Source organism: Drosophila santomea, chromosome 3L (assembly GCF_016746245.2).
Source record: "Drosophila santomea strain STO CAGO 1482 chromosome 3L, Prin_Dsan_1.1, whole genome shotgun sequence".
Taxonomy (NCBI): Eukaryota; Metazoa; Arthropoda; class Insecta; order Diptera; family Drosophilidae; genus Drosophila; species Drosophila santomea.
The window spans coordinates 22,021,758-22,042,340 of NC_053018.2; the positions used below are offsets into that span (position 1 = coordinate 22,021,758).

At 42.2% G+C, this 20,583-nt stretch overlaps 5 protein-coding genes across 10 annotated transcripts in view; 2 read left to right on the plus strand and 3 right to left on the minus strand.

Annotated features, from left to right (window-relative positions):
• Positions 1 to 1,276: 1,276 nt before the first annotated feature.
• On the minus strand, positions 1,277 to 3,121 carry LOC120450571. The gene is made up of 3 exons (XM_039633685.2): positions 2,281 to 3,121; positions 1,525 to 2,221; positions 1,277 to 1,466 (listed from the first exon to the last, which is right to left on the minus strand). Exons 1-3 carry the CDS (start codon positions 2,829 to 2,831, stop codon positions 1,350 to 1,352), a joined length of 1,365 nt encoding a protein of 454 aa, XP_039489619.1. The 5' UTR covers positions 2,832 to 3,121; the 3' UTR covers positions 1,277 to 1,349.
• A 248-nt stretch (positions 3,122 to 3,369) lies between these two features.
• LOC120450568 (nucleolar protein dao-5) lies at positions 3,370 to 7,236 on the plus strand. 3 transcript variants are annotated; one of them, XM_039633681.1, is made up of 4 exons: positions 3,370 to 3,598; positions 3,805 to 5,304; positions 5,530 to 5,688; positions 5,930 to 6,425. In XM_039633681.1, the coding sequence occupies exons 1-4, from the start codon at positions 3,500 to 3,502 to the stop codon at positions 6,347 to 6,349; spliced, it is 2,178 nt and encodes a 725-aa protein (XP_039489615.1). In that variant the 5' UTR covers positions 3,370 to 3,499; the 3' UTR covers positions 6,350 to 6,425. The 3 variants fall into 3 exon arrangements, with proteins under 3 accessions (XP_039489615.1, XP_039489614.1, XP_039489613.1); XM_039633680.2 differs by lacking the exon at positions 5,930 to 6,425 and adding an exon at positions 6,455 to 7,236 and having other exon boundaries at positions 3,373 to 3,598; XM_039633679.2 differs by lacking the exon at positions 5,530 to 5,688 and having other exon boundaries at positions 3,374 to 3,598; positions 5,930 to 6,628.
• Positions 7,237 to 7,546: 310 nt separating this feature from the next.
• Positions 7,547 to 11,920, minus strand: LOC120450570 (delta-1-pyrroline-5-carboxylate dehydrogenase, mitochondrial). 3 transcript variants are annotated; one of them, XM_039633682.2, is made up of 8 exons: positions 11,789 to 11,920; positions 10,313 to 10,477; positions 9,701 to 10,174; positions 9,187 to 9,358; positions 8,942 to 9,129; positions 8,662 to 8,884; positions 8,227 to 8,594; positions 7,547 to 8,172 (listed from the first exon to the last, which is right to left on the minus strand). In XM_039633682.2, the coding sequence occupies exons 2-8, from the start codon at positions 10,372 to 10,374 to the stop codon at positions 7,938 to 7,940; spliced, it is 1,722 nt and encodes a 573-aa protein (XP_039489616.1). In that variant the 5' UTR covers positions 10,375 to 10,477; positions 11,789 to 11,920; the 3' UTR covers positions 7,547 to 7,937. The 3 variants fall into 3 exon arrangements, with proteins under 3 accessions (XP_039489616.1, XP_039489618.1, XP_039489617.1); XM_039633684.2 differs by having other exon boundaries at positions 10,313 to 10,473; positions 11,789 to 11,889; XM_039633683.2 differs by lacking the exon at positions 11,789 to 11,920 and adding an exon at positions 10,687 to 10,805.
• Positions 11,921 to 12,665: 745 nt separating this feature from the next.
• Positions 12,666 to 14,523, minus strand: LOC120448888 (shematrin-like protein 1). 2 transcript variants are annotated; one of them, XM_039631104.1, is made up of 3 exons: positions 14,001 to 14,523; positions 12,859 to 13,928; positions 12,666 to 12,778 (listed from the first exon to the last, which is right to left on the minus strand). In XM_039631104.1, the coding sequence occupies exons 2-3, from the start codon at positions 13,160 to 13,162 to the stop codon at positions 12,708 to 12,710; spliced, it is 375 nt and encodes a 124-aa protein (XP_039487038.1). In that variant the 5' UTR covers positions 13,163 to 13,928; positions 14,001 to 14,523; the 3' UTR covers positions 12,666 to 12,707. The 2 variants fall into 2 exon arrangements, with proteins under 2 accessions (XP_039487038.1, XP_039487039.1); XM_039631105.1 differs by having other exon boundaries at positions 12,673 to 12,804.
• Positions 14,524 to 16,382: 1,859 nt separating this feature from the next.
• Positions 16,383 to 20,583, plus strand: part of LOC120449495 (poly(rC)-binding protein 3) — an 89,711-nt gene continuing 85,510 nt past the window's right edge. The window contains exon 1 of the mRNA XM_039631980.2: positions 16,383 to 16,845. The gene's annotated coding sequence lies outside the window, so the exon portion shown is untranslated. The remainder of the gene's footprint in view (positions 16,846 to 20,583) is intronic.

The window sequence follows — 20,583 nt, forward strand, 5'->3', positions numbered from 1 at the left end:
TGGCAACATGAATCGACAAACTTGCGCTGCTTCTATGTCTCTGGAGTCTGTATGCCCAATCTCAATCACATTCTAGCTTTTATAGTTCCTGAGATCTCGACGTTCATACGGACGGACAGACGGACATGGCCAGATCGACTCGGCTATTGATCCTGATCAAGAATATATATATGTACTTTATACGGTCGGAAACGCCTCTGTTAAAAATGTATGTAAATATCAGTGACCGACGCACAGTGACGCATTAGATACTTTTGCGATATTAAATTTAAATTTTGATGACAACGGATCGTTGCGTGGGATATCGCATTCGACAAGTAATAGTTCAAAAGGGTTGAATCCAAAAAATAATTCAAATCAGTTCTGTATTTTAGAAGTTACACGTGTTCAAAGTTGAACCTTTTTTGGGTTGCATCCATTCCATGGGTTTGGAGTATGAGGTGTTAATTAATTATTTGTAAAAAAAAGTTAAAATAGATGAAAAATTGACGAAATACAAAATAAAAAAACATACATTTTGTTCTTTAAAATGTATTTATTTTTTGCTTTTAAAACATTAAATATGTACCATATTAGCATTTTCAGAGAAAACAAATGAAAAGTATTATGAATTATGAAAATATCTCAACTGGTTCAAGAGTTATGATTTTTGTAACCCAAAAGTATCTAATGCGCCACTTTGCGACGTCACAAAAATGTTTACAGCGTGTGTGTGCAGACCTCATGCCTACATTCCATGAGATGTGACGTTATATTTCTAGTTTTTTCTGCTTTTTATACCCGTTACTCGTAGAGTAAAAGCAAAGACATTATAATAATAATTATTCTAATGTCTTTGGTAAAAGGTTATACTAGATTCGTTGAAAAGTATGTAACAGGCAGAAGGAAGCGTTTCCGACCATATAAAGTACATATATTCTTGATCAGGATCAATAGCTCTTGTTTCTTATGGAAAACCATGTTATTTGATTACATTTAATACATTTTTTGTTTGATTAAAAAATTAATTTGTTTAATTTTAAATTTTAAAACACATTACGAACATGGCAACCATAAATAAACAAAAAAATATATTTTTTTCACCTTTCTGTTAGTGCGTCTTCCGGGTATAACGACGTAAAATCGTCGGTCCCTTGAAAGTCGCTATAGCCGGATTCTACTGTATAAGCAAAAGTTTCCTTGCGCACCACGCTATCGTTGATACTTTATCATTAGGCACAAACACGGGAGTCCGCATGGAGCATTCAAAATATTAAAATTATTAACCATTTTGGCGTATTTTGTGCAACATAAATTTTAATAATAATTTATTGTATAAATCTACGTTTGTATATTTACATATTTTGAGGTCAGTGAAATTCAAATTGGTAGCCGCGGTCCACAAAGCTTAAACCCCGTTCAGAGTCGACAGGAAAGTCGGCGGTGAAAACAATATATCCTCTATATTCCACAGAGCTTTTAAGGTTCTGCAGTGGATAAATTGATTAGATAAAAATAAAGCGATATTAATAAGTAAATAGTAACCGCTCTATCCACGTAGTCCTCAAAGCCACTAAGTTCGTAGTAGAGCTTCAGAGGTGGCGACCATCCAACTCCTGGCTTCTGCTTGTACGGCTCCCGCCGCTTAAGAATATTTAAGGCGCGTGGTAAAAATTTTGGTGTCAGATTTCGGCAGTAGGACACGTCGAGATGTTCCAATCTTGAACAGAGTTCCACGAACTCCAAGAGGATTTCGTCGCTCAGGTCATTCCAGTTGCGCAGGCAAAGCAGCTGCAGGTCTGTCATACAGGTGTAGCGCTTTAGGTAGTCTGCCGAATGCGTCCAGCTGCAAATGGCCAGGCGCTTCAGCCTGCAATACGTCCAGATGGGCAGCTTCTCATCCCAGCCAGGTTCCAGGGGCATATAGTATCCGTCCACGGCAAATCCCACTATTTCCTTGGCCTTGAAATCCATGATTTCGTAGAACTCGCTGACTTCGCGTATCTTGTGGTCATAGCTATCTGGACTGACCAGAGGGGGGATATGCCACTCGTTGTCCAGCAGCACCACCAGTTTCTTGAGGGAGGGCAGCTCTAGAACGGCGGGAAGAATGGGTTTCAAGGTGGCCAGATTAAGCTTAAGATCAGTGAGGTTCTTAAAGCTTTGCAGGCAGTTTCCCAGCTGAAGTTTACTGATCATATCGTACGTCCTAATGTCCAGGACCCGAAGATCATGCAGCTTGCTGTGGAACAAACGGAAAGTAAGTTGTGAAAAATGAGGCAGATGGCGATAACTGCTTACCGGCATACTTCGTCCAGGTACTTCTGCTGCAGCTCAAACGCCTTGTGCTGGTCCTCGTAGAGGTGCAGCTCCTGCAGGTGCTCGAAATTGGACAGGTACCGCCCGTCGATGGGAGTGGTGAGGCGCAACTTTCGCAAGCCAGGCAGAAGCTGGGCCAGCTTACGGATACTCCGGTTCGTGGGATAGCAATCGACGTCGTCTGAGTCGTAGTAAAAGCTGGTCACCAGGGGCAGCTCCGCAATGTGCATTTCGTCCAGATCCTTTAGTATAGAGCACAGGCAGCTGCTGCCGCTAATCTCTTTGATGTACGGACGCATTTGGGTTAAGAAGTATACCAGGTCTTCATGGTTGGGCAAAAGTACCCGCCACTTCTCCAGATCCAGTTGCTCGTATACACGGCTGGTGCGCCACTTGGCTAGACAAATGCACTGCAGTCGCTGGCAAGTCCGTGCGAAGGACAATTCCGACGGCAAGTCCTGCAGGCGTTCAAAAACCTCGGCCAGACAGTCGTCGTTCAGCTGCAGGATATTGGTTACCGGCTCGGCATCCATGGTTCCGAGACGCGATCCTCGCTGGCGAGTAGGTAAAGTAGCCGGAGCGAGAGATAGTTTCCAGTCTACGGTCGGTTTTCTGGATCGTTCCAAGCAGGGCAACTCAATTGAATAACAAACAAAAATAAATTTCTGTGTTCCCCTAGTGTGACCAGCCCCGGATCGCTTGAATATCTCGCACAAGAAACATAGTTTCGGTACATCTTCGATATTTATTTTTTTTTGTCGCGAATTTATTTTTTACGCGATTAGGATTTGAATAGGATTTATTGCTGCAAATTTCGAAAAATCCAGAAAATTATATACATAGGAAAGTATCATAATAAATAAAAGTAATTTTGTCATTTTAGTTTGGTCTCGAGCGTAGAGTTATTTCCCATATCAACCATTTGATTTAGCTTTGTCGCTATAGTATTAATGAACGGTTACATCAGCAAAGCAATCGTATTTTCGAGTTTTCTTTGAAAAGAATACCCACTGTATTCATAGTGTTGAGGAACGCTCGAAGGCTAGTAAAGAGGGGTGGCCAGACCGATGGCGACCGGTGAGTGCTGCCATACCACTGATAAGTAAAAAACACGTGTGTGTGCGCATTCTTTTTTGTGTGACAAGCGTGCGGCTAGCAATTAATTTCGGACGGAAAATATTGACGAATAGTTGAATCAATCATGACAGACTTGCTAAAAATAGCCGATGCGATCGTCCTAGAGTACTTGCAGTCCAAGGACAAGAACCTGGCCAAGGTTTTCCAGCAGAAGACGAAGGCGGTGAGTTGCAGTGGATAGCGGCAAGTGCAATGTGTGCGGTTCGGATGCATCCAACACATGTGGCGTCAGCCTCCACTGGACAACGTTTAGAAGCCGAATTCCATTGCTGTCTATCGATGGCTTCTTGGGCCGCTCCTTGCATCTGTCTCCATTACCACGTGTTTCGTCTAGCTAACCAACAACATTTGCCTATTTCTAACTTCCAGGCCAGCGTCGCCAAAAGTAGCCCAAAGTTGAGTGAAATCATTCAGTTCTACCAGACCAAGAGCTCCACCAAGATCCCAGCAATCAAGGCTACGGCCGGTGACTCCAGCGATGATAGCGACTCAGACTCTGAGGTCGAATCCGCGCCTAAGAAGCCAGCGACAGCGGCTCTACTAACAAATGGCAAGGCTGCCAAGAAAGCAGCTTCTTCCAGCAGCGATGACAGTGATTCGGAGGAGGAGAAGCCAACAGCAGCAAAGGCCACGCCGGCCAAGGCATCTCCAGCCGCTAAGAAGGCAGAATCTTCCAGCGAAGACAGTTCCTCGGAGGAAGAGGCACCCAAAAAGGCTGCTCCAGTGAAGCCAACTCCGGCCAAGGCGACTCCCGCCAAAAAGGTTGAGTCCAGCAGCGAGGATAGCAGTTCCGAAGAAGAAAAGGCAAAGCCCGCTGTCAAGGCCACACCAGCTAAGGCTGCAGCTGCCAAAAAAGCGGCCTCCAGCAGCGAAGACAGCAGCTCCGAGGAAGAGGCCAAGCCAGCTGCCAAGCCAGTTGCAAAGACTGCACCGGCAAAGAAGGCAGCATCCTCCAGCGACGATAGCGACTCCGATGACGAGCCAGCCGCTAAGAAGCCTGCAGTCCAGCCTGCTGCGAAGCCAGCTCCTAAGACAGCCGCTTCTAGCAGCGAAGACAGTAGCTCAGAGGAAGAGACCAAACCCTCTTCTAAAGCTTCTGTCAAGGCGGCTCCTGCTAAGAAGGCGGCGTCCTCTAGTGACGATAGTTCCTCTGAAGACGAGGCACCCAAAAGGGCAGAAATTCTAGCAAAGCCCACTCCGACTAAGGCTGCTCCCACCAAAAAGGCTAACAGCTCCAGTGATGATAGTTCTTCAGAAGACGAGGCTCCCAAGAAGGCAGCTCCAGGAAAGGTCAATCCAGCTAAGGCAACTCCTGCCAAGAAGGCAGCTTCCTCCAGCGATGACAGCTCCTCTGAAGACGAGGCGCCAAAGAAGGCTGCTGCAACACCAAAGGCGACACCGGCCAAAAAGGCGAAGTCTTCCAGCGAAGACAGCGACTCTGATGAAGAGGAAGCTCCCAAAAAAACTGCATCGAAAACAGTTGCAACAGCTGCTCCTTCCAAGAAAGCAGATTCCGAAGATTCTTCAGACGATAGCGATAGCTCAGAAGATGAAAAGCCAGCAAAGGCGGCTGCTTCTAAGGCTCCGGCCAAGCCTGCAAAGCCTGCCTCCTCGAGCAGTGAAGATTCCAGCGATGATGAGACACCGGCAGTGAAGCCAGCTGTTAAAAAGACTGCTGTTCCTGCTAAGAAGGGTGACAGCAGCAGCGACGACAGTGACTCTGGCGAAGAGTCTGGCGAGGTCAAGCCCAACTCGGTGACCAATGGCAATGCGAAGCCTGCTCAGAAGCGAAAGTTTAGTGGTGGCGACCAGGACGAGGCCACTCCCAACAAAAAGTACAATAACTTCGTCAAATCGGGAGAACAACAGGTAAGTCTGTGTACCTTATCTGCATCTAAAAATACCGTAGTCCGCTTGAATGATGACTTAACATTTTTCCTCAGTTATCTGAAAAGTAACTTTTTAAAGCAGTAATGAGTATGGTTTAGTGTGTCCTATTGAAATACTGTATACCATCTTTAAATAGCGAATAATGTTTATTTATTGTCCGAATCCTGTGCAGACAGTTTTACTTAACATCATTGCCATTCGCAGAAGAACGATTTCACCTCCACGCCTAACAACTCCTTCAGCCGAAACAATAATATGAATAATAGCGGAGGGGGAAGTGGGCGACGGTCACCCTTCCGGAGGGTACGCACCGAGGATGTGTTGGTGGACTCCCGAGTCCAGGACATGTCCTTCGAGGCGAAGGTAAGTGCCGCATTGGATTTGAGTCGCGTGGGTGTGTGTGTTTGTGATGGCTGTTGAGGAATAGGCGAAGGGGATTCTTTCTAAGAGGCTGAAAAGGGGCAGACACACAAATTAGCAAGACGCGCCGCGAAGAAATCTCAAATCACTTGTGGCACTTTCCTAATACATTTTGAACACATATTTCAAATTAAATCGTTGCTAATTTGTGGTTTGCCCTTTTCGGCGTTTCTTTCGATTTCAGGACAACGGTTTCAAGAAGCACAACAACGGACGGGGCGGCCGAGGTGGCTCAGGCTTCTCCGGACGACCAGATCGCAGCACTTGGGAGACCAACAAATCCAACGGCGAAGGTGGCGGTGATGGAGGCGGCTTCAAAAAGATCGGCGATCGCAAGAGCTTTGGCGGCTTCGACAACAACCAGCGGGGCGGACGTGGTGGTGGCGGTCGTGGAGGCGGCGGTGGCTTTGGTGGTCGTGGCGGAGGCGGCCGTGGAGGCGGCGGTGGCTTCGGAGGACGCGGTGGTGGTGGCGGCGGCCGCGGAGGCGGTGGTTTTGGTGGACGCGGGGGTCGCGGTGGAGGAGGACGAGGCGGCGGATTCGGCAACAAATCCTTTGACTCGTCGGCGCCAAAGCCAAACAAGAAGATCACCTTCGATAATTAGAAATAGTTTAGTTAGCACCACCTACCTGCAAACAAACACACACCCACACTAGATGCAGATATGTTATCGGGTTAACCTAATTTTATTATTTGTTCACCGCGATAGAAAAACGCTGCCGGATCTTGGGGCGAGCGAGCCAACAAGGACCTGAAGCATACGCGCGGCAAGTCCTTTAAACACGAGAAAACCAAGAAGAAGCGCGGCAGCTATCGAGGTGGCCAAATTGACGTAGGCGTCAATTCAATAAAATTTGACTAGAGTTATATACACCCCATAAAATAATCCTTATTCTAACGGATAAAACTAGTCTGTAAGCAAAAAAGTAACTACGTAGAATAGTTTCTTTATGCAATAGTTCCGCCAACATGTAAATTCTTTCCAAACTCTTGATTGACATGGGGAAGTCTGTACTTCCGCTTTAATGTGAATTAATCCAATGCGAACCGGCGGTCGACAAACCTGTGACCAGGTTTATACTTTAAGCCATTATTTCTTTTTAAATAATGGTTATTATAACAGTAGCGGAATTGACCCTTTCTTTTTCAGATCTGTTGGAATGAAACCGCAAAGCTTGTAGCCGATTTTTTATAAACCTTTTAGGACTTGAAGCTTAGTACATTTTTATTGTTTTGCCTTTAATCTATTTTTATCTAAAATTGAAAAAGGTTCATAAGAAATCAGGCATAAAACCAAATTATTTTCCAGTCACTTGGGTTAAATAAAGGGTTAACTTCCGATTAGCAATTAAGTAATTTCCCGCTAATTTCTGGTGATAACCTGTTTATGAGGGATTCAATATGTAAAAGATTAATTTGTCACTTTGGACAATGTATTTAATTCAACTTAAGAAAAACGGAAAGAAATACATGTATTTTTTAATAACTGAATTGCTTGTAGTTTGATTACAGATTTGAGTCTAATGTTACCAAGAATAATTAAAAAACTGGCCTGTGGCCGGATCGAAATTAAAATTCATTTGGATTCTCTCGAATGGTTTTTCTTTTAAATTGTAATATTTATTAATACGAATTTGATGCTTACGTTACATGTAACTATGTTTTTCCTTTATTTCTTCATAATCTTTCACATTTAGTGTTCAGAATGTATTGTCGTTCGATTTCACATACATAAGTGTGTACATAGACGATTTCATAATTGAAAACGGTTAAACTAAATTCAAGCAATAACGATAAAGAATAAAGCAGAAGTCGGGCCTTTTTAATTATGAATCATATAATTAAATAATCACATTGCGTATAAATCGTACGTTAAAGTAATGATATTACATAGTATTCATTTAAAATATCCATGTCACGGTGTGTTTGTAGTTAGAAGGTATCAGCATATCAATTGACAAACTTTCGAGGCATTCTCATGGGTTGTTTTGAGATTCTTAGCTTAGAGTGTGTGTATACAAATCGAAGCTATCTGAACTAGGTAGGTGTTACGGGACTTGGGTGGTGTTTAAAAATATTTCAACAAAATACATTTATATATATTTATATAGATAGTAGTTATATGAGATTCCTGTCTGGATTTCACTACTTTTGCTCATCCCTTTCCCCCTGCGCATCTTATTTCTTTCTGTTTACTCGCACATGTATGGATAGTTGACGTCCCGCAGTGGTACAAAGGTCTCCTTGATGGATTGCGGAGAGGACCAACGCAGAATATAATGTGGTCCTCCGGCCTTGTCATTGGTGCCGGACATTCGTCCGCCTCCGAATGGCTGCTGGCCCACCACGGATCCAGTGGACTTGTCGTTGATGTAGAAGTTTCCAGCGGCCATTTTAAACTCCTGCAGAGCGCACTTGACGAAATCCCTGGAAGCATCCCGTTATGAACTAAAGATAACCCTTTATATAGAAGTTTCTTACTCGTCCTGCCCGAATACTGCTCCGGTTAAAGCAAACTTCGTAGAGGTGTGCACCAGCTTCATGGTCTCAAGGAGGTCCGACTCCTTGTACACATAAATTGACAGCACGGGACCGAAGATCTCCTCGGTCATAATGCGGTCCTTGGGATCCTTGCTGAGAACAATAGTCGGGTTGACAAAGTAGCCCTTGCTGTCTGAGTAAGTGCCGCCGGCGAGAATTTCGAGGTTCGGGGATTTTTTGGCATGCTCAATGTAGCCCGTAATGCGTTTAAATGCTTTGTCATCAATCACAGCCGACGTGAAGCTGCTGAAGTCTTGAACGTCGCCAATCTTCAGCTTGGCTGCCTCTCGTAGCAGGCCCTCCTTGATCTGGGGGTAAGGAGTTAAACAGATCAGCGTTACGAAAACATCGCAATGTGATGCCTTTTGAACCTACCTGTGGCCACAGGGATTCAGGCACATACATGCGCGAGCAGGCGGAACACTTCTGGCCGCAGTACTCAAATGCTGAGCGTATCGTGGATGTAACCACTGACTCAACATCGGCTGATGCATGTATAAAGTGGAAATTCTTGCCGCCACACTCACCAGTCAAGCGAGGAAAGTTTACGTAGCTGTCAATGTTGTTGCCCACCTGCTTCCACAGGCGGTTGAAGGTTCTGTCGTCGTAGGAAATGGTATTAAACAGGAAAATCAATAGACCGACAATTACTTACGGCACAGAGCCCGTGAAATTGATTCCTGCCAGGTGGGGACTGGCCGTAATCGTGTCCCCAAACACGGGACCATCGGCAGGCACAAAGTTGACGACTCCATCGGGCACTCCCGCTTCGCGCATAATCTTGAAAATAATCCAGTTGGACAGTATGGCAGTGTCCGAGGGTTTCCACAGCACACCGTTTCCCTGCAAAAAACAAAGGTGATTGATTTATTAATATTTCCAGCAATTGGATAGTTTTACCATCAGAGCTGGCGTGTAGGACAAGTTGCCTCCTATAGCCGTAAAGTTAAAGGGGCTGACAGCGGCGATGAAACCATCAATGCCACGATAGCGCAAAGAGTTCTTTGTGACCTTTATGTTCTCGCTGATAGGCTGGTACTTAGTGACCTCCTTCAGAAAATAGGCATTCATTCTGTGAAATAGAATTTGTATTGTATTGTGTGTTTATTTATTTATGTTTAATTTTTTAATATTTTTAAATTTGTAAATTTAATATTAAACAAGTGATTGATTTTTTTTTTTTTTTTTAAATTGGTATACAGAAAAATAATATCTTCTAAGAATATATCAGCACAAGATATGTATGTAAATACAGTGAACAAATTTCTATCCAGCAAATATGGGATATTTTAAAGATCATAACTTAAAAACCTTTTGGTGCTGATATTTGGAAATTTTTTAAAAATGCGATCAAAAAAGATTGCGTACTTGTTGTCCATATTTCTTGAAATTAATTATGGAAATTTATACTCACCGTATAAAGTCGATGAGCTCCGCTGCTGAATCGATTTCCGCTTGGATCGCCGTCTTGGACTGACCCAGCATGGTGGCAGCGTTGAGATCCTGGCGGTACGTCGTTGCCATTAGGTCTGCTGCCTTCTCCCAGATCTTCAGGCGGTCTGCAATCGACACTCGATCCCACTTGGGTTGTGTTTCCACCGCCGTTTTGATGGCCTTCTCAATGAGCTTCTTATCGGCGTAGTAGAAGGTGGCCAGCTTGTGTTGGTGGTCATGGGGCATAACCTGGTATCGAATCTCCGACGTCTTGTACTCCTTGCCGCCGATCACGATAGGGATGTCTTCGCAGCTCGAGGACGTGCCCTTCAGAGCCTGCTCGAGGGCCTTACGCTCCTTAGAGTCCTTGCGATATCCCAGGATCGGCTCATTGGCGATCGGGAAGTCCTTCAGATTGAGATCCGGTATTACAGAACCCAGACAGCGAGAGGAACTGAAATAAATTAAGTGCTTTAAATGTGATAAAACCAATAAATCTACTTTCTAAAACAAATGTATGCATATTATTGTTTCTAGCATTTGAGTGTCACTTTTAAATAATTAAATATAAAGATTATAAACCTAGGCATACCTTTTCAGCGCGCTCTGCTGCAGACTAGTGCATCTGGAGAAACTTCGCAGCATTTGCAACATCTTGTCGGGATTTGGGGGCCTGCCTCCTTCACTGCCGGGTTATATAAGCGGTCTCTGTAGATTCTTCGTCGTCGTCGGCTCGTATCACCTAGAATTTTGCTATCTAAGCGATAGGCCAAGCAAAACGAGCAAGCGTTTGATTAGTATTCATTTATCAGCAACCTTGGCAATTCACTGGGGGTCCGCGTCGAGTCGCGTGATTTTGATAAGCAGCCAAACGTGAAGCTCCCGACGACACACCCCCAGATAAGGCGCAAACAGTGCAACCCAAAAGTATGCGCACTTCCATGCAATTCTAGAAAGTTCACTAACTTGGCCAGTTGTTCAACCGAGCTGATGACTGATGTATTTTCAATTTATTTTATTATCGATATCCACGTTCCCTCACACACACAAAGACGCACTCAGAGCGCTTTTATGCACAAGCAGAAGCTAAAATCTGAAGAGCATCAGCTGTTCTGTCTATGAAGCGCACAGTGGAGTGAGTGCGTGTCAAAGCTATTACAATTTTATCCATCCTAAAACCTTTTTTGTCAATTGCATTCATATAGTGGGGTTTATACATTAAGTTTTGTGAAAAAATAATAATAAATGGAACTAACAATAAAACATAAATTGAAGTTTTCTCCTTGAACAGAAAAAGTACATATTATCTTTAGAATATTTTAAAATGGTTTTGCTATGGAAATAAATACAATCCTATTTTTTGGCACTGTAAAAATGAAGGTTTGGCTCTGCTTGTGTTTCGATTAAAACTTAACTGTCTGTCCATAAAAGAGAACTTGCAATCATGTAATTTTAGTTGCTCGCTGCTATTCTTTTTCCACTGTGCGGGGGCTACGGAAATTTCCCATTGCCGAAACCAGAAACACAGAGAAGGGGACCAGAGCAGAAGTACATACGTATATAGTTCTTGTGTTTTTTAACTGACGCTGCATTGATTTGTGAAATTAAGCGCACAAATGGCGGGGAAGGGGTGCAATAGCGGCGCAAAAAGTAGAGAATCGAAAAAACACCCCACGGTGCGCGTGAGCAACAGAGAGAGAAGGAGTAGGGGAGAAAGGTGGCGAAAATGTGGAACAAGCTCTTTTAACGTAAGCATACTTTGGCTCTTTGTCTTCCTCTTTCCACTCACTGCTTGTCAAGTGCTTTATAATATATTAAGATATACTAAAGACGTTGAAAGGAGAGGACATTTAGGGGAATGGAGGCCGAATATAAAACCAATTTATATACTGCTCAGCTGTAGATACACACGCACACACACAGGCGCATTAGAATGCAGTTGGTTGGCTTTGTTTTTGTTGGTTTTCTTATTAGCCTCAATTACGCAATGCAATGTTTAACTCGCCATTCATCCCATGTGCACCTCCAATTCGATTATTCAGCGGTTTTCCACTAATTTCAGGCTTACTTTGTGTGAGTTTCAGGCGACGGCGGCGGAATTCGGCGAGAGCACGACGTGTATGCCTTTGTTTTCTGTTTTGCAAGACTATTGGTCGGTCGAATTCGTACTTGGCTAACGGCTGCGAACTGTCGGGAAATCGATATATTTTTGGCCCCCGCTATCGCGCACTGTACAACACTAGCATAGCTATCGATAGGGCGCCAAGAATGCACATTGTTAAAAATTTGTCAGCTCTTACTTAATGGTGGTCACGTAGGTGGAAAAGTTTGTCAGTATTTAATTACTCTTAAAATGTTTTTTGAGTGCAGCTTAAAGATTTGGTCAAATATATTCGTTAAAGATAAATACTTTTCTTTTTACCTGGACCACATGTGCGTACATTTTAAATAGCTATACGGAAACCACTCTATAATCTCAAAATCTAAATCTTATTTACCCTTAATGGTCCTATAAAGAGACATGCCTATTTTATCTTGGCTATATCATTAAGTGCATACAAGAATTTCAACTTTTTCAGTTAAAATATGGGCAAAAATCTAAAATGAAATATAAATTAAAATTTTTTTAAAAAGTTTTTGACGGTTTGTGGGTGTGCCAAAAAGTAGTTTTGCAAAATCGTTAGAAATTTACAAGACTAATGATGAAAGGAAAAATTATTTAAAACTGTGGGGGTGGCAGCTGTTTGTGGTCGTTAGAGTGGGCGTTGCAACATGGGTTAACAAAAATGCGCTGCGTCTATGTCTGAAAAGTCTGTATGCCTAATCTCAATTCCTAGCTTGTATAGTTCCTAAGATCTCGACGTTCATATGGGCAGTATATTACATAGTACATGGCATAGTACATAAATATTTTTATTAAAACTAACACATTTATGGAGTAGGATGTCTTAACCGTGTACACTTAACTATCACAGGTTGGTAACCTTTTAGCCGTAGTATCCGCTTCCGCCCGCACTTGCTGTTGCGAATCCTCCACTGCTGCTGGCGTAGGCCACGTCTAGAGAAAGAAACAGGTCCAGAAAACTTGTAGATTACTTGGGTGCTAAGGACTAAGGTGCGCTCCTCCGGAAAACTCACTCATGTTGTTGCCACCATAGGGATATCCCCCATAGGGGTACCCGTACTGTCCGTATCCGCCGTACATTGAGTACGGGTTATAGCCGGGGTACGAGTAGTACGGATATCCGCCGTAGTTGTAGGGGTATCCGTACATGCCACTGCCGTATATGCTGCCATATCCCGATCCCGCTCCTGCTCCCGCATTAGCCCCGCCGTAGTAGGGATATCCATAGTATTGGCTCGCCGAGGGCTGCAGGATCATCGCGACCAGAACCAAACCAAACCAATAACATGAGGAGCTGCTCGTCTGTTTCACTGACATGATTTTGCTGGCCGTGTTTGGCGTGTGTAATCCTCGAACGGTGACTGAATGCAAAAACCCCGATATTAACTGGTTTTATAGAGTTTGCCGCCGAATGCGTGCAATTTGAAAGCATAAAACGCTTTTTTAATGGAGCTTAATCGGGCGTACATCAGCGGCGGCTCGGTTTGCTCGTTCGTGCATGACCCTGTCGGCGTATACGCAATATTTTGAAATCCCAATATAAACACACTGCAAACGTATGTATTTAGTGCGAGTTAACAACAAGAAAACAAAACAAAACAGAACTATTTGGCCCTTATTGGCCTAACGTTCCGATTACTCATTCCACATCTCATCTGATAGCCGTTTTGCTATCAATTTAAATTAGTCAACAACTTTTTTTCGTCAGGGGTTCACACTCATTCTGTGTAAACACAGTCATTAACCTTAAAATTGGTTGATGGTCCGCCTAGTCATGTGCAATGCCAGTGGTGATTTCCACTTCTTTGAGGTTCATTGCCGACCTGGACCGTGGTCAATGCTCATTCGCGATTTTTGGATGAGGTCAACTGTAATAACTCAGATTCTGATAATTAGAACCGTATTGGCTTTTGGATTTTCCAATGTGATTAGCTTGGTCGTTGGCCGAGAGTTCAGTGTGAGGGCCATTTTGGCTCCAGACTTTTGGCCTTGGTCATGCATCGACGGTAAAACTATTCCAGAATGCGAATCTGTCAATTTCCAAAGTAATGCTTTAAAGCTGCATAGCGAGAAGTTTTACATACTTGCAAGAAAGGGCGAAGGAAAAACGGGACCATGATTAAATTGGCAGGTGACTGCTTTAAAATAGTCTTACAATTTATGGTTTTATGTCATAAAATTTGGTTATACAACCGATCTCGCCTCTTGTCCTCTCGCGCTTGCACCTTTGGCTTAGCGATTTGCTGGTTGCTCTGCGAAATCGCTACACACTAACTTGTCTTTTATTTCTCCGAAAATGGCTAATAAAAAATCTTATAAGCTCTACAAACACGTGCTGAGCACGCATCATCTATTTTGTTATGCTAGATGCGGTGGGATAACTTCGTACATCTTTGTAAACTTACAATTACATTATACATACAACATAGCTCATATTGTAAATAAACAACTCTTTTTTTTAATGTAAAAAATGACAGTCGTGGCAAAGAATTTTTATACCCGTTACTCGAAAGTGGGTATAGTAGATTCGTTAAAAAGTATGTAACAGCTAGAAGGAAGCGATTCAGCGCAAGTTTGTTTCCTGATGTGAACACCTATTCTTACGGCCCCAATCCGCCTAAAACTGTCACTCCGAGTATTGATTTAATTTGTTTTAATTTTTTTATTTGTTTTGCCAATTGCTTTCGGTATGCCAAGAATTTTATTACTACGCCTACTCTAACGCCCACAAACCGCTCAAAACTGCCGCGCCCACACTTTCGAAAAATGTGTTGTTTTTTTTTCTGATTTTATTTTTTTAGTTTCAATATACATATATCGATTTCAGCATAAAATGTTCAACTTGCTTAAGGCCCTCAGCTGCTATAGCTAATCCAAAATTCCGCATAATTTTAATCATGCGTTAATTTCTCAATAATAATAATAATAAAAATGTTCAACTTTCTAGTTTTCACTCCGACTAGCTGAGTAACGGGTATCTGATACACGAGAAACTCGACTAGCGTTTTCCCTTGTTTTCAATATACTTTGTAGCAGGATATGTGCTCAAAAGTATACAACATGCCATTCATAAATATTTAAGCCTTTCCCGTGCTGAACTCATACGCGTTCATGTAGGTGTGTGTCATTACACTGTCCAACAATGCAAAATGTCACAATTGGAATTGTCCCGCCTTTGGGTTCTCATGCAGCTGACGTTTGCTTTCCGCCGCCCGCTCTTTCTCCCCGGGGTGGTTTCTGGCTCTCTCTTTGATTGCCGCACTGCTCCAGGTAGCTCAGGTGTGTTTGAGCCGCGTAGGTGTTCTCGCTGCCCAATAGTTGAGTGAGTCGCTCCGGCGAGTTGGCCATTACGCATGCTCAAGCCTGGATGTGCACGGATTTCGGGGCACCCTGTATTAAAGTAACCTCAGTTGTATAGGCCGAGTGATTTGTTCATTAATTCGGCTTCGACGTTTGTGTACGATTCAAAGGGGTTTAATGCTGAGTCTAGGATTTCAAGATCTTAGAGACATAAATAATGCTAAAAAACTATTATTCATGTATTAATATGAAGCGGCACAAAATAATACAACATTTTAGAAATCTTAAACTTACAAATCTTTATATGTATAAGTCAACCTGATGGCTAAGATGCTTGCTACTCTAAAATCAAATATCTGTATTTCAATAAAAGTGTATATTTTGGTTATAAAAAAACATTGCGTCTTAGAAAAGTCCTTGCTATTTGACATTAAAAAATGACTCCTTGAAAGTTAAATACATCCTAGAGTTAAATCAATCGAAAGGGTACATTTCCCTATTCCCCAATTTAAGACTTAATTTTCTCGACCCCAAACGAGCAATTTTCATATTAAAAAGTTTATCTATACTTCGCTTCCCACTTTCCGCTACAAAAATTGAAAGCTATCCCTTACAAAACTTCCACAAACTTTTCATTCATTTTGCCTCATACTTTCGCATTACATTTGGGACAGTGAAATGCTAATTGTTTGTCCAAAACGAAAGGAACTTCCTTGTAGCCATCAATTTTCGAGCATTCTTACGTGTAATTAATTAAAATTTTAATGCAGCAGCAACTTTTGTTTGCTGTCGAAATTACAGCAGCAACAAAAAGCTAATTAAAAGTTAAAATTACTATATATAGGAGTGCAACTGGAGCCGTGACCCACAGAGATCGCCCACTCGAAAGTCTCACTCGTTGGCAGGAGAAACTCACTCAAATCGCCGAATTGCAACTGAAGTGTTACGCATACGCCGCGTTGGGCCATCCTGCTGTGAGTGAAAGCCGTGCGAAAAATAAAGAAAAAAATCAATTAAAATGCACTTGAGTGCACCGCGCTTCTGTACTCATTTTTTGGTTTAGCAAATTTGTAAGAAATTTCGGAACGAGCATGCTTTCTTCTTTCCTCGCCATATCTCTGTCCCGTTCACTCCTTCCCTTTCGCTTTGTGTGTGCGTGTTTGTGTGTACGTGACTGTGTGTGTGAGAGGCGGGGGGATATTTCAATTCAGTTATTTGTGCAATTTCGCTCAGTCAAGTTGTGTGTTCCTTGTGCAGTGTGTGCGCCTGGCATCCATCAATCAGCCGACCAAGTTTGACGAAAAGGGATACCCAGAAATTACCCACAAAATTGCCAAGGCGGCTTCGTCTTTCCTCAGATTGCCGACCGATAACAGCGGATTAAGTGCATCATCCAAAAACAAAACGCCGCCAACTGCATTGCAAGTCCCAGAAGTGAGAAAGAGAGGGCGGAGGTAAAGAGATTGGGAGCGATTGAAAGAGACAGCGACCACGGGAAATAACAGTTTTGACAGCTAATAACAGTCGCTCTGTGCCTGCCTGTGCGTGTTTTTCCTCTGTGTTGGTGACTGTACTTGTACCCCAAAAGCGTTCTCACCCAACAACGAACACCAAGAAAACAAACGGAAAGCATACAAACTAATTAACAACATTTTACCACGGCGAAATTTAATGTAAACTTTGTGCAACCAAATTGACAGGTGAGTTCGGACTGCAAACTTTTCAAAAACGATATATTTATAATGCTTTATCAGAAATTATGAGTAGCGCTTGTTTCCATGTTATGTTAACAGGTATTTGATTGGAGTTTATATTCATTGCCCGAATTATTAATTATGCCACATTGGTGGGATATCAATAACATCGGCGCATGTTAGGCAGATGAATTTAAATTAAATCCAATATAAATTTGTTTGTCATCTACTATGATGCTGCCACGTCATAATGCACTTGGTTTAATTCGGGCAAGACAATGGCCCAGACACAAGGACACAAACAATGCAAAGCGATGGGATTCTCAGGATCGGGAAAGCGGGTCTTGAGTAGGGGGAGTGGTACGGCAACTAATTAGGACTCCTCTAGACGTCATAATTGGGGCCGATGGGGGTGTGGTCTGTGGTGGTGTTGGTCACGGTGGCGCTGAAAGGATCTGGAGCGGGAGCTGGCTACAAGTGCATTAAGTAGGCGAAGACTGTGAAAGGACCCGCTGCTTGGACGAAAAATTTTCACTTAATAGCCAGGGACCAAAAATCTGGTCAAAGGAGAAAAGGGGAGAGGAGAAGCCGAATGTTGAGCACAAAGCAACAAGCCGCACATCTGCATAGAGCAAAAAAAAACAAGAGAGAACGCTATAGTCGAGTTCCCCGACTATCTGATACCCGTTACTCAGCTAGTGGAAGTACGAGGAGAGTCTTCAACACTGACAGTTTTTGGCACATACTTTATATGGTCGGAAACGCTTCCTTCTGCCTGTTACAAACTTTTCAACGAATCTAGTATACCCTTTTACTCTACGAGTAACGGGTATAAAAATAAGAAGAATAGCGAGATGAGTGCACCAGGGGAAAAGGGAGAAAGGGGCGGATAAAATAGAAGAGTAAAATATATATTTTTACCGTGCGCAGTAATGAAAGGCCTCGGGCATAAGTTTAAAATAAATATTTGTCCCTCTGTATGTGTGCATGTAATTCAACAAAAACAACTGAAAACACAAACAAAAATGTGCTCGGAATGATAGAAGAAGCGGCGCAGACCAAAGAATTGGACAAGCCGGGAAACTGAAGGCACTGGACTGAAAACACGGCATATCAAAATTGTAAGAGCAAAAAAAAACAAGGCTCAATGTGAAAGTGTAAAAGTTGGTAATACTCTGGGCGGGAAAAAGATAAAGTAAATTCCAGAAAAGCTTCCTTATCTGCATAGTTTATTTTTAACAACATTTCATTTCTTTACAACAAATAGAAGAACTCCAATAACTACAATTAAAAAAATGTAATTAAAAAAAGAAAGATAGCGAGGATATATACTTATAGAAGAATGAGGTGCGTAGATGGCGTGCAAAAAGTTTTGCAAATCGATAAAATTAAACTAAAAAAAAAAAAAATTAAAAAAAAGTGGGTGCAGCTTGGCGTTTGGCGTTAATGCGTGCAAACGTTGAAAGATAGAAAAAAAAAAAAAATGAAAAAATAAAACATTTTCAAAGTGTGGGTGGCGTATTGGGGTTGTGGCGTTAGAGTGGCGTGCAACATGAATCGATAACTTGCTGCGTTATGTCTCTGAGTTGTATCAATCTAAACTTCTAGCTTTTAGTTCTGAGATTCAGTTCATACGACGAAGACAACAGACGACAGACAAGACAAAAGAGGACAGAACATCCAGATCGACTCGACTATTATTGATCAAAATATATTTTATATGTCGCTTTTTTTTAATATTTTCAATTATATTTTTTAATAATATAAATGGGCTGAGGTTATTTGTTCTTTGACAAATTAGACAGCATAACTTTTTGTATCTCAAAGATTACACTAAGGCAAGCTTTTTAGGCAACTGACAATAAAACAGCAAGATGTACTAAATATTCCACCATATTTTTATTGTGCTTGTTCGCTCTAACACGAATAAAATTTAAGGTCCACTCTTTTGTAGGGTATAATTATGGGGGGAGGCACACGACCATTAGGAGGAGGGGGAGGGGGTGTTGCAATGGGGTGCTATGATGTGGCCAAGTGTTCGGGGCAAGGTAAACATGCCGAGCACAACAGGGGTAAGAAAACTGGCTGGCGGACTGCTGCTCTCTCTCGCTGCTGACTTACCAGCAGGGGCGTATCTAGGGGGATTTCCAAGGGGGGACAGTGTGTATTAAAGTATGTGGCATCGTAGGTGCATGAAAAATATAGTTACAATTTTCACGCAGTTGAACAAATATTAATAATATATTAAATCCAACGGTAATTTACATCAATGGATTCCCTTACCCTCCATTCTAGTTATTATTTCTGGCTAACGGGCGAAGGAACTAAAAGTAGGTTGAGGTGGCCACCGTTTGGCGCCGCCATGTTTAGAAAGTGCACACAAAGCATACGGCTATCAAAAAGGCTATGAGAGAGTGGGAGGGGAATTGAGAATGAGCAAATTTCGCTGGTAAAAAGTTTTTCAAAAGATTTGCTTAGCTTTCATGTAAAGCGTAAAATATAAACAATTATGCAGTTGGTAGACAGCAATCTCCCATTTAACAACACATTTCTTGATGCATAGAAAAAAGGGTTATTGTTTATGTCGTAGAAGTTTTAGCAAGAAACAAATGCCGATAATGAATACTTAATACTTGGTCTAATTTATATATTCAATGCAAAAACGAAAGTATGAAAACACTCGGATATCATTGTGGATATAGAAACAAATAATATTTAGCTCCATAATAAATGTGAAGTATATTAATATTCCATACCAAATTGTGAAAGTTCTGTGTATTTTATTTGATTAGGTGCCCAATTAATTAATTACCTATCATTACCTGTAAAAGGATTACTATTTTAAAATTGAACAAAATGTCCTGATAGGGGATAAATAACTTTCAGTGCACTATCTGTCCCCATATTCCATATTCAGTAGGCCGACAAAACCGAGGCTTTACTACTTGAATTTTTTGACACAGCATAGGTGACCTGTTACATTTCCCCACCTATTTCCACCACCCATATTCCCTTCCCACCCAGCATTCTGGCCAGGTTGCAACGTTGTCTGACTTGAGTCGAGGCCTACAAAATATGACAAATTACAAAATAATTGTGCGCACAGTCAAAACGATGTCCTCGTTTGTTGCTGCTGGGCTGTGGTGTCCTTCCTTTCATTCTTTCCTTGCCTTAACCCCTGACCTGCCCCGTCGTCATCGTCAGCGTACCTTGCAATATTAATGAACTCTTTTACATCGTCTGTCATTTCCATGGTGGTAGTGTAAACCGCAGCAGAACCCCGCACCTCATCATTCGCTTTCACTGCTGGGCCGTGTCCCCCATGTCTGCCTCCTTCCAATACTCATTTGGCTCCTATTTGCATGGCTTTGGTTCCCGAACGGGCGGAGGAGGTTGTCATTATAGAGCCTGTATTTACTTTGGGGCAGGCCTAGCGAAAAAATTGTATGTGTACGCGGTTTGAAGTATTGAATACCCAACGATCAAGATCCCTTTAATGAACATTTTTCTTGAATTAAATAATGAAATACAAAAGAATAATAAATTCCAAAAAAAAAAATGTAATAAAAATAACATTATTTCCTTTTATTTAAGACAAATAGTTGTCTAAGGGAAATATTCCTTTTTTGTTATCTTTAATTTTACCATAGTCACGTTGAAGTCAATTCCATTATTCGTGATCGTGAAATCCTGCCCCATAATCACGTATTTTTGCATGCCGTAATTGACTGTTGTGCCGCCCTC

Excerpts from the sequence above, each read along its gene's own strand:
- LOC120450568 (XM_039633681.1), top strand. The coding sequence starts at position 3,500 with ATGACAGACTTGCTAAAAATAGCCGATGCGATCGTCCTAGAGTACTTG. Across the intron at positions 3,599-3,804 it reads TCCAGCAGAAGACGAAGGCG|GCCAGCGTCGCCAAAAGTAG; the intron begins GTGAGTTGCAGT and ends TCTAACTTCCAG. Across the intron at positions 5,689-5,929 it reads ACATGTCCTTCGAGGCGAAG|GACAACGGTTTCAAGAAGCA; the intron begins GTAAGTGCCGCA and ends TTTCGATTTCAG.
- LOC120450571 (XM_039633685.2), bottom strand. The coding sequence starts at position 2,831 with ATGGATGCCGAGCCGGTAACCAATATCCTGCAGCTGAACGACGACTGT. Across the intron at positions 2,222-2,280 it reads TACCTGGACGAAGTATGCCG|CAAGCTGCATGATCTTCGGG; the intron begins GTAAGCAGTTAT and ends TTTGTTCCACAG. Across the intron at positions 1,467-1,524 it reads AGGACTACGTGGATAGAGCG|AACCTTAAAAGCTCTGTGGA; the intron begins GTTACTATTTAC and ends TATCCACTGCAG.
- LOC120448888 (XM_039631104.1), bottom strand. The coding sequence starts at position 13,162 with ATGTCAGTGAAACAGACGAGCAGCTCCTCATGTTATTGGTTTGGTTTG. Across the intron at positions 12,779-12,858 it reads CTATGGTGGCAACAACATGA|ACGTGGCCTACGCCAGCAGC; the intron begins GTGAGTTTTCCG and ends TTCTTTCTCTAG.
- LOC120450570 (XM_039633682.2), bottom strand. The coding sequence starts at position 10,374 with ATGTTGCAAATGCTGCGAAGTTTCTCCAGATGCACTAGTCTGCAGCAG. Across the intron at positions 10,175-10,312 it reads CAGCAGAGCGCGCTGAAAAG|TTCCTCTCGCTGTCTGGGTT; the intron begins GTATGCCTAGGT and ends AATTTATTTCAG. Across the intron at positions 9,130-9,186 it reads CCTACACGCCAGCTCTGATG|GGAAACGGTGTGCTGTGGAA; the intron begins GTAAAACTATCC and ends TGTTTTTTGCAG.